This window comes from Cynocephalus volans, chromosome 1 (assembly GCF_027409185.1).
Source record: "Cynocephalus volans isolate mCynVol1 chromosome 1, mCynVol1.pri, whole genome shotgun sequence".
Classification (NCBI taxonomy): domain Eukaryota; kingdom Metazoa; phylum Chordata; class Mammalia; order Dermoptera; family Cynocephalidae; genus Cynocephalus; species Cynocephalus volans.
The window spans coordinates 141,338,487-141,350,874 of NC_084460.1; the positions used below are offsets into that span (position 1 = coordinate 141,338,487).

Genomic DNA, 12,388 nt, shown 5'->3' on the forward strand with positions numbered 1-12,388 from the left:
TATGTATATACATATATGCATACACACACTCATATATATTCCAAGCTGTTGATATCAGTCATAAAAATTAGATACAGATAGATGATAGAGAGATAGATGCAGATATATATTAGACTTAATATGGTTCATATTACCTCATTTGAGTTTGGCTATTCCCAACAAATCCTGCTATCTTTATAAGTCCCTCATGGATAAGAAATGCCTCAAACATAAAGACAATATGAGAAAGCAAGAATAAAATGCAAACTTACGAAGCAAGCTGGGTATTATTAACCAAGTATTCCAATGGATAACTACAACTAAATTTATAAAGAAGCCCAGGTAGATAGCTGATGATTGTTGGTGGGTCTGGAGTATCAATATATCCTGAAATATTTCCTATTTGTACTGAAGTTGCATTTCCATAAGCACTGACTCCAGGAACTGTGGATACCTGTTAGAATGGTAGATCAAGTTCAATGATTAAGTGGCTACTCGTATATAAATCTTGGCACTTTATATGTAAAATAAAACTTTAGACCAGACCATTTCTAGAGTCTGGTTCTACTGTAATATACAATGGTTTTGAAATCACACACACAAAAGGCAATTTACAAGTGATTATATGTCGTTTAACCAAAAAAAGTTCATATGTACCAAAGACATTTTACTCATACTTCGTAAATAAGAAAGGAGAGAGATTATAAAAATAGAGGGCTACAACAAGTAATTTGAAAACACTTATGGATAAAGTCCAAATTCTCTGGCATGAATGAAAAGACCCTTGTTAGTTTGACCTGGTTTTCCACTAAGCTTGTACATGTCTCCAGGCTCCCATTCTTAGTAATAATGCTCCTGCCCCAAGGCCCTGTTGCTGTGGCCTTTGTGCATACTTATTCAGCCAGCTCTCTCTCCCCCCATCTCCCCTAAACATGTGATATCCTAATCCTTCCTAGGATCGCCTCTTCCCTGGTACACTTCCCCTGACTCCCCCACATGCAATGCTTATCTCAATGATAGCAGAGGGAACAGCGCATGAGCAGCTGCTCACTTGGCAGTCCCCTCAGCTGTCATTGGAGCTCTTTGCGGGCAGGGACGCTTTCTTTCTGTCTTGTTCACCTTTGTATCCTCAGCATAGCACAGTGACCAGCATCTTGGGCCCCAGAAAAAACTGAGAACAAATGAATCATGGTCACAAATGCTCTGAGGACTGGTTTTCTCTGGGTCTTCCTCTGCGGTTCATGGAGACTCTCATCTCCTTCTAGGGTGGTAGTTCACAGATGGGTTTCAGGGGATCACGAACTCTCAGAAGTGATGTGAAAATGTTGTCTATGTGTGTATTTTCTTGGGACTGCTTAACTTTCATTGGATTTTTCAATTCTACTAAAACTGAAGAACCACCATATCAGGAATAATCAATACTTTTCTCAATCTTTATAAGATCTGAGAGGACACAGCTTCTCTTACCATGTCAAATACAATATGGTACTCAATAAATATTTTTAGCAGATATTACTGAGACCTATAATACTTCATTTCAACAGTAGAATAGACTTTATGCATGAACCTAACAGCATGTGGGCAAAGCTAAGGTTATCTAGCTAATTCATGAGTGGGGCAAGAATCTCTACAAATGAAAACATTAGGATTCTAATCCAGCGATTTCATAGTCTACTTAATTTTTCTCATGTAGGAATGCCGTTAGAGCAGACTCCAAAGCTGGTGACAGCTAAGGCAAAAAGTGAAAAATAAGCAAATCTTCCTCTCTTCCTACTGTTTGACTGACTTGGTAGCTAAACATACTAATTCCATCTGTGAAACACACACACACACACACACACACACACACACACATATATTTATGTAGCAATTTTTATACCAGAGGTATTCAGCTCTTAAAAAAAGTAAAAAGCACACACACACACAGACACTTTTCCTGGCTTTTCTCCTGAGTTGTTTTCTAGGTGGCAGGGCAAGGTGACTTAAATCCAGAGAAGAAAGACCATGAAGAAAGGGCTTCAGCATGGTAGGAGTAGTGGAAGTGCTCTGATACACACAGGCTTCCTCCCTCCACGAGGAAACACACAGGCTTCCTAATCAATCCGCAGTGCTCTCCCTCAGGCCCACTGCAAAACCTCTCCACACACAACTGAGAGAAATGAATAAATGTTTTTAATAAAAAGCGTCTGCAATACCCAAACTGCAGGTTCGGAAGCAGTCATGGGCACAGTATTCTTACTGCCCTCAGGGAAAAGATAAAGGAGATTCACAGAAACTTTTTTTTCTGTTTTCAGTCTCCCAGCAGGTATTAGAAGCCCTGTCCTCAGAATAGTCAAGCCTTCTTCCTTAATCCCAAACAATAACTTGTGAAGAACAAAAGCCAATTTGTTCTTCCTCACTGAGCTAAGTGGTCATGTGTCTTGTATCTCCTTTTTATCTTTGTCAGCATTTACTGATAAGATTGTGTTTAAACAAGCAAAATGGAAAATAGTACTAAGTGAATTTCAGTGTTACTAATACCCCCCCATCACTAGATATTCACTTCAATTAATTTTAATTCCCTGGAGAGTCAATTCCTTATTAAATTCTATTTTTGGTGTTCAATGAATTAACGAATAAATGGATGGTATAGATTAGCAGTTCTTATTCAGAGTAAAAATATTTCAAGTGGTGTTTTCATTTTCATAATAACTGGAGAGAGTGTGTTACTGGGATTTCATGGGTAAGGTTGGGTATGATAAACATTTTAAAAGGGAAAGGATAGTCCCACACAAGGAAGAATTTCACACCGGAAATACTGACAGCTGTCTTTTACAAAGCACTGGTATAGATCGTTCAATGGTAAACATGAAAGAAGATCCCACGTCTCTATCTTTTATCTTTCTTTCTGAATGAGTTCACTAAAGCAACAAGCCAAGTGATTCACTGCCAAGTTCACTAAAACAAACATTGTTTGTATGATCAAAGACTTCCATAGAAAAGTGTGAGGAATATGGCTAGTGATAAAGAAATAATCGTCAATCTCACTCACACAAAAGAATGTTGCTTAGATCTGACCTCAGGCCCCCCAACTGCCCGGCTGCCATAACCAGAACCATTATTGGAAGATGAAATTGTAAAATTGGAAGTACAAGCCTCAAACAGGCAAAAGAGAGTGATTTGTCCAGTTTTTTGGAATTTTTTCTTGAAAGATTGGGCTTCTGATTATTTCATGAAATGAGATTTTTTTTTTTTAAATTTATAACCCCAGACCCAGCACACAATTTCACACTAATCTTACCACTAAGTTGTTTCCACAGCCCTCCAAGGTGCTGAGATTGATGATGAAAATGACCACGGCTGGAAAGGTGTTGTTATTGATGAACCCCCTGCAGTGGGAATCCCCATGCCTTCCATTCAGTGCCAGATCTGTTTCAGAATAACCCGAGAAAAGTACTGTGCAAAAGTTAATCTTCATCGTAATGGCCTGCACCCCACAGTAGACACTGATGTCTCTTTCGGCTGGAATAAAAATAAATAAACAACAAATATAAGTCACAAATCAAAGAGTATATGCATAACTTTAACATCCCCTAATGTAGGAGTATTTATTCATCTGAGTCTGTTTACTTCACTTCTGTATTTGAATATATCATAATCCAACATGCAAGTTATTAAGAAAGGTAGCCAAAAAAAAAAGTCCTTAATTTAGTCACTTAGGGGAGAGATATATGATTGTAGAGATTATAGTTCATCTCTTTTTTCTTGTGCCTGGCGGTTAGTGGGTGTGCATTAAGTGTCAATTGAGTATTGGCAAATAACCAGAGAACTGAGTAGAAAAATTCACTTTACTGAGGAAATTCAAAACCAGAGTTTCTGAATAATTCAGATCATCTGTCTACAGAAGTAAAACTCATTACAAATGATGCATTTCCCCAAATATGAGGAAGAAGCAATTAAAATCCACCCTAAACAGAACTGTTAAGCCGCTTTGGTATTTGATAACCCAACTTATGCAGGATGTAGAAACAAAAGCCGTCCATCAGAATTCTATTTTATTTTGCCTATATCAAATGAGACTAGAGAGAAAGGGAATGAAAAATAGTGTAGATATTATGAACAAAAATGCATAGCTTACTCTAAGAAAATTTTGCCGATGACTACATGTTCCTCAATAAAAGGAATGAACTAGGCATGGGAATATAAAGCACCATTTGCCCGGTTCTCCAGGTTCTGTCTGACTCCATGAGCTATCAGTGATGGGATCCAGCCTACATCTGGAGAATAGAGCTTTTCATAATTCTATTTAATTATTTCTCTGAATGTAATGAAGGAAATGTGTGCAGAAAATGGAAAGTTTGGCTGGGTAAGTCTCAACTGTTAGAAGATTTTACTTTTATCAATTTTGGTAACTGTTATGGGTTGAATTGTGTCTCCCCCACCCACCAAAGAAAAAAGATATGTTGAAGTTCTAACCTCTAGTACCTCAGACTTAATTTGGAAATAGGATTGTTGCAGATTCAAGGGAGGGTAGGAGGATAGGGAGAGTTTGGTTAATGAACACAAAATTACAGGTAGATAGGAAAAATAAGTTCTATTGGTGTACAGTAGTGCTAGGCATCTATAACCAATTACCATTGTATGTTACCAACTGGCTAGAAGAGAGGAGATAAATGTTCTCAGCACCAAGAGATGAGAAAGCTTTGCAATGATGAATAGGCTAATTATCCTAGTTTGATTATCACACATTGTATACATGTATTGAAATACAACTGCACTTCATAAATATGTACAATCAATATGTTTCAATTAAAAAATAAATAAATTCTTTTATAACAAAAAATATTAAGATGAGGTCACACTGAAGTAGGATGGGTCCCTAATCCAATGTGACTAGTGCCCTTACAAAAGGAATACACTGTAAAGAGACAGAGACACAGGAAGAACATCATGTGAAGACCAGGGACTGATGCTTCTGCAAGCTAAGGCACAGCCAAGATGGCCAGCAAACCACCAGAAGCTAGGAAAAGAAAAGAAAAAAATCTTCCCAGACTCCCAGAGGGAGCCCTGATTTTGAACTTCCAGCCTCCAGAATTGTGAGACAACAAATTTCTGTGTTTTAAATCAGTAAGTTTCTGTTTTCTTAAGTCGCCTTTTCTGTGGTACTTTGATACAGCAGCCCTAAACTAATACCTTACTTTTTATCACTCAGTTTTGCCAATTAGATAAAGAATCTGGCATCAGGTTTTCAAAACGTGGAGACAAACAAAAACTGGTTATATCATTTGGAAAAATGACCTAGATGATTCAGAAAGGAAAACCAAACAAAAATGTATGTATTTTTGGTGAGTGACAGGATGTTTACCTAGGTAATATGCAAATGTCACTCAATATTTTTAGTATAGAATTAATTTGCTTAAAAACTCAGTCCTGATCTATGAGTAGAAGTGTTCAACAACATATCTCTTGGGACTATTTATTCACTATCCTAGTTTTTTGCTAGCAAAGTGAGTCATATTTCAAGGATGTGAACAAAATATGGAAATTTTTATGTTTGGTAATAATTTTAAATACATTACACTACCTATAAAGAAAGATAAAAAATCTTTTTCATGGCCAAAAGGCAAATATTTGGCTAGATGTTATAGAAAATCCCAAGCACTATTCCCTTTCAAGATGGAAAAATAAAATGAATTAATTATGAAGTACATGAGGGGTCTTCAAAAAGTTCATGGAAAGATTCATGTTATCTTTTAATTCTATTCTTCCATGAACTTTTTGATGTACCCTCAGACTTTGTTAACATAGAAAATAATAAATAATGTTTAAAATTGGGGAAATATCTCTGCAGCCTTCAGTGACATTAATTGTTTAAATGCAACCATAACTTTTAAATGATTCTCTTTCCTAAAATAATACAGTTGATTTTAACAAATGTTTCTTGAGTATCTATGAATTTCAAAATACATCTTAAATTAAGATTTTTCTTCTTCTATAGGCTATTCCTTGGTCCATGCCATCATTTTCTTTAAATGATGGAATGCAATATTTAAGAATATTGCATTAACTTCCTAGCTAGTTCCATTATTTTCACTCTTAACCTTCAAATACTACAGCTGTGAATACATTAATCCCTCTTGCTCAGATCTGCAGCAGTGACTCATTTCACTTAGGCCAAAAGTCCAAAAATTGCATGAGGTTCTCAGTGCTCTCCATGGTCTGCCTCATGCCTACCTCCACATTCTCATCTCTCTCTTCTCTCACCTTGCTCCTTACATTTGTTACCCTGAACTTCTTTCAGATTTTTAAAAGCATCACACTGAGGGATTGAAGCCAGGATAGTGGTTACCTCCTGGGGTGGAACTGTCTAGAACAGGGACACAAGGAAAATTAGAAAGGAGATAAAAATGTTCTCTACTTTGATCTGGGTGGGGGTTATATGAGTGTATATACATGTTAAAATTTCAAGCTTCACTCTGAAGATTGATGCATCTTATTGCATGTAAATTATTACTCAGTAAAGTACTGTGAGCATTTTTAAAAGCATAATGCAGGTTTATGCACAAGGCCTTCAGTCAGTGCTTTCTTCTGTTGGGAATGCTCCTCTTATCCCCAAGCTTTGCCTAAGGAAGTCTTATCATCCTTCAGGTCTCAAATTTCATTTCTCTTTCCCAAAGACTTACCTGATCCCAAATCTAAAGTATGTCACTCTGTTTTATACTGTCGTATTGCCTTGGAATCAAAAATGTATTAGTATATCTGTCTTCTCAATAAACTGAAAGTCCCAGAAGGTAGGAAAGCTATGATATTCACTGATGTACTCCAGTGAGTAATTAATTATTAATCACATAAAGTACATGAGCAATAGACTGAACTTGGGATTGGATTCAAAGAGTAGTGATCCTGTTCTCAAGTATATTACAGTCTATTGGGGGAGATAGATGCATTAACATGGCCCACATTAATAGAAAGAATGCATGGAGAACTATGGGGTGGAAAGGAAGGCCAACCTCACCCAGACCAGCTGGTTAGGTATGGCTTTCTGGAGAATGGCATTGAGCTTCATTTTGAAGTATCGGTAGGAGTTAGCTGCATAAAGAAGTGAAACAGAGGGTCACTACATACATCAGTATTTAAAATGCAAAGAATAAACAGGTACAAAACTATGCTATCTAACCTAAGTAAATCATTTTGTAGTATCTTCATGTATTGAAACAACACACTGTACCCCACAAAAATGAACAAGTAAATGTCAATTTAAAAAAAAAAATGCAAAGGATGAAATGGTAGGGAATGAGGCCAAGTTGGAGGCACAGGTAAAATCCCAGGAAACCTTCACATGTAAAATCATCTCTTTAAGGCCACAAAATGTCTACCTGCATGTCCAATCAAATCCTCAACTATCAGAGTTCACTGAGAAGTTGCTTTACGCTCGGTAATGTAGAGAGCAAGTATCCGTGCATTCATTATTTAATGTATCATATATGGACCTAAGTGAATACATTATCAATAAATATGTCACAAAAGGGAGATATCATTCTTCCTAACTTAAACCAGCTAGCCTTCAGCTTCCTCACCTCTGTCTGAGAGGATTAATTGATGCTTAGAGTACCTTAACAAATGACAATGATTTCTGTGACAAGATGTAGAGCTCTCTTCTGTCTTCTTTGTAACTGAAGACTTGTAATCCTGGCAGTGGGACTAAACTTGCTACAAACTGATCCCACTTGAAGATACGACAACAAACTAAAGGTTTTTTGCAGTGCAAGAAAAGAGATCTGTTCAAATCCATCCTAGCCCAGCTTTCTAAAGACTTTTCACTATTCTTCAGAGAAACACATTTTTTTTCCTGAATGTAGATACTAAAGACACTCATTCAGCCCAACTTTACCATTTGTGAGGCTTTAAGAGAAAAAAAAAAAGATACTTCAAGTTGCCAAGGGGCAATTTCTGCCCAAAGTACTGATATTTATTTCGAGTTACTGAATGACAGTTACTCTCAACAACTAAATTTTTTGAGCCTTTTACCGTCCAATCCCTGGCCTGAATTGTGACATCTCTTTGAATGATACTTGAGTATTAAACAACCTAATGAGTACAAGCTAACGACAAGAAGTTAAATAAATAAATAAAGGAATAAAAATCTTTAGGGGTTTGATTTTCAGTGTCTTGTGATTAAAGATACTGAGTATATTTAAATGGAAGGTCTGCTTACAGAGTTCATGTGCAGTTATTTTGCCAAAATTGCAATGTTTTTTCCCTGATATTTTAACCAAACTAAGCTTTTCATGGGAATTTTTTCAAAATACAATATTCAATTGAATTGGGCAAAAATTATGTTCTGTACTCCTCTCACCTGTCAATCAGGCAATGAGATGATCTGCCTCAGATTTTCTAAACTTATGCACATTCTAAATATATGGTTACACTGTCAACTATCTATCTCACCATGTATTAAAATCTGTCCTGATTGGGGTTCACAGAATATGGTTACCATATAAATGGGAATAAAGAGGAGATGGATTTATTTCTATATATGTATATAAAGATATTACTCAGCTTCTATACCCCCAATAAAGTTCCATTCCTAGGACATCTAATTATACCTTTGCCTTTAGACACACTTACTGACAATATATTTGCAGCACATCATTCACATATCTGAGTATATCTAACTTAGTTTTTTTTCAATGATTCCACACTTAACTTGGTTAAATCCAAAAGCATCCCATGAAGGATAAAGATTCTTGGCTTTAGATGTCCTGAATAATTTTCATCTCACAGCAATATTATTAAGTACAAGGCCTACATTTTCTTTCACTAGCATCAGAATGTTTAACACTTTCTAATTATTTTATAGAATAAGAATACAAATCAATGCAATTATTCAAATAATTTGTACACATATATTCTTCAATACAAAGAAGGCAACACCTTCAAATTTGGCTGTAGGCTGGTCCTCAGCACTACAGTGCAGTGACTCGAATGTTTCCTCACCATTGATATGAAAAAGTAAACATCTGTATGAAAAGCAATTCAGGAGGTCAGTGTATAGTGTTAAAAAAAAGGTGGGGTACACAAGAGTTGGACATATAAAATCGTTGCCATCAGTTTTGTACTAGACTAGTGGCTATTGATCCTATTTATTTTCAAGCTCTAAACTACATGCTACTTCATGTCAACAAAGTATTCAAAAAAAGCATTTATTGTATACATATTATATGTCAGTCTCTGTGCTAGATTGTAAATATAATAATATTAACAGGAGACTCCATTACTTCAAGGAGTTCCTGGTTGAATACAGGAGACAGATGAAAAGCAGACAATTACAATACAGCCTGACAAGGATAAGAAAGACCTTTGTAAACATTGCTATAAACTGTCTTGTCTTGAGAGGGAAGAGCTGTTTAGAAGGCATTGTTAGAAAGAAATGAAATAGCTCCAACTGGCTAAATTTTACAAGAAATTGATTAGACAATGGCATGAAGAAAAGGGGACATCACTGATGCTCAGGTTTCTAACTTTGGAAATAAGGTGGATTTTTCCTTGAGATAAAGAACTCAGGAAGGAGAAAGATGACGAGCTCAGTGCTAGGGAGGGTGAGCTCCATCTGGGACATTCAAGCACAAATTTGCAGCAGGCAGTTGGAAATATGAGTCTAATACTTGGGGGATAGAAAAGAGCAGGAAATATATATTTGAGAATCATCCAATACTCAGTACACCCATAATAAACAATGGTAAGTGACATTACCCATGAAAGCATTCAAGTAAGAAGAGAAATAACCTGAGAATAGAAAATGATATCGAAGTTGCCCTTTGATTAGACTTTCCATAGTTTTCCCAATGGAGTTAACTGTGAGTCTACTCCACTTTATATCTAGGAGTTAGTGTTTTCTTTCCTATTCAATAATGAACTCATTAAGAGCTCTGGGTTTTCCTAGAGTAACTAACAAGTACTCAGCAAACAAGTTTAGTTCTTTCACAAACAGCATGCATGGTTTCTAACTCTTTAATATCAAGTTCCCAGATTCACAAAGAAAATATGTGCACAATTGATATGGATTCATCTTTACTGTTCATCCAGATATTATATTTCCTATCTGTACGTTGCACCTGAAATGATGCCTGGTTTTCAGAGTTTTCAATGAACATCAAAATCCTTAATGTCAGATAATTTCTGACTTCGAATTGAGAAAATGTAACCCATTAAATAATATGAAATTAATAAATTCTTTTGCAATTTGTTTAGGTATTTTACCTTTTTAAAAATTATGTACTAACTCTCCTGATTTGATTATCACATATTGTACACAAATACTGATAAACAACTCTGTGCCCCACAAATATCCATAATCAATTATGTTTCAATAAAAATTTTTAAAAAATTCGTTTTGGTGACTAGTTAATCTTACCTCATTTTTAAAAATAAATGTCTCAGCTTCTGGTCAAGATGGTGGAATAGATGGTTGCCATTGTCACTCTCTCCCACAAATCAACCAATTTACAACTATTAAAAAGCAATGACAGCCACACTGGGGCTGCTAGAGCTCAGGGGAAGAGGAGGAGAGACCTACAGTGTGCATGAAAGCAGGGAAGCCATGATTAGAGAAAGAAAGAACTGCTCCGACCATTTCGAGCCCTGGCTGCTCCCAGGCTGGAGCTGGGAAGCGCACAGAGCAGGAGCCGGCAAAAGCCACAGCTGTGCCCTTCAGATGAAGTTGCTTGGAGGCTGCAGGGGAGAAGAGTGACTTGGTGGCCCCCAGGCCAACAAGACCACTGATAAGGTTCCCATGGACCCACACGGGAGCGAGGAGCCACAACAACTGATCAAAAGAAGCCACTCAGAAGATGGTGAGTCATTGCAGGTGACCGGCACATGGCCCATCCCATGGGGGTGTTTGGAGTGCAGGCAGTAGGGGAGATGGGTCCACTGGGAGAACACTGGGGCACAGCAAGGCCAGCTGATCTGCCCCCCAACCAGCACAGGACCACACAGAGGAGACGGGTCAGGAATATGGAACTGCAGGGGGTGCAGTTTGATGAAAAGACTCAGGCCCAGACCAGAGTTTCTACACAACCCAGGTGTACAGGATCTCACAAGTCCCAGAAGCACCTATAAAGTCAACCATTAAAACCTGAGCTGCACACAAAGCCTTCCCCAGGGAATCAGTGGCAAAACAACAATTTAGCTCAACCACAGAGCTCAAGTGCTGGTCCCTACAGGAAGTTCCCCCATTCTAGAAGTAAGCAAAGGACAACTAATTATCTCCAGTGCAGAGTTTAAGTGATAGGAACAGCAAATAATCCAACACAGAACTTGAATGAAAAACAAAAATATCTTCAGAACAGAGACAGAGTTTTATATTAACTAGTAAAGGTCTCTCATCACCAAAGAACTCCTATAAAACCTAGAAGGACCAGAAGTCCCCTGGGCTACCAAGCTACAGAGCAGGGAGGGCTGGGGGGTCTCAGCCATGCCCCACTGACACCCACAACCAGCCAGTGATGACTACCAAGCTGCTACAGGAAGCACCCCAGGCTCTGCTGAGCCAGGGTGGTGGGGGTTTGAGGGCCTGAGCCACCTCCCCCTCCATTGACACCTGCAACCAACCCAGCCATGACCACCGAGCCCTCACAGGAAGAGCCCTGGACTCCCAAGCTGGGGCAGTGGGGGGACAAGGGCTTCAGCCACACCCTCCTGACATTTGCACATAGCCTAGCAATGAACAAGACACTACTTGAAGCCCCCTGGTCTCCCCTGCAGGAATGAGGAGGGTGCACAGACCTCTACCTCACCCCTCCTTCTTCCTCCTTCTCCCACCCTATTTCCTTTCCCTTCCCCTCTCCACCTCTCTGCCAGCTGCTCCACAACAACATCATAGAATGTAAAAGAATAATATTAAATAAATAAATTTTTAAAAATTAAAAAATTAATATTTTAATTATTTCCCCTCAACAGTGATAGATTAGCTGATCACTATTATCATTAATAGCAGAAAGTGTATGATGACCAGCTGGGGTAAGCATAAGTACTGTGGCTTTGTAACAACATAAAGCTATCAAGACCATCATGAGTAACATGCTCACACCAACACTTCTTATACTTTACTGTGTAAATAAATCAGCAGAGAATTGTGTTTAAAAAATGCAAATTCTGGATACAGTAGATCTGAGGTGGAGCCTGAGTTTCTGCATTTCTCACAAGCTCCCAGGTGATGCTAATGTTGCAAGTCCCTCAGTCAACTGAGGTGCTGAATCACAGCTCTGTATTCTGGATGGACAGAAATTAATTCTTAGGTGGAGTCCACCTGGTCGGGTTAAGCATTCCCACCAAATATTTATTTGTATGATTGACATGCTTACAAAAGGGAAATGGAGGAGAGAGACAAGAATCATCAAGGGGATGGGAGTGTGTCTCACTCCCTCCC

At 37.9% G+C, this 12,388-nt stretch overlaps 1 protein-coding gene across 1 annotated transcript in view; it reads right to left on the bottom strand.

The window, feature by feature from the left end:
- ZPLD1 (zona pellucida like domain containing 1) overlaps positions 1–12,388 on the bottom strand; it is a 46,748-nt gene that overhangs the window by 24,993 nt on the left and 9,367 nt on the right. Inside the window, exons 2-3 of the mRNA XM_063079130.1 lie at positions 3,260–3,480; positions 252–433 (exon numbers count right to left, since the gene is read on the bottom strand). Of these exons, the coding sequence (XP_062935200.1) occupies positions 252–433; positions 3,260–3,480 (403 nt within the window). The remainder of the gene's footprint in view (positions 1–251; positions 434–3,259; positions 3,481–12,388) is intronic.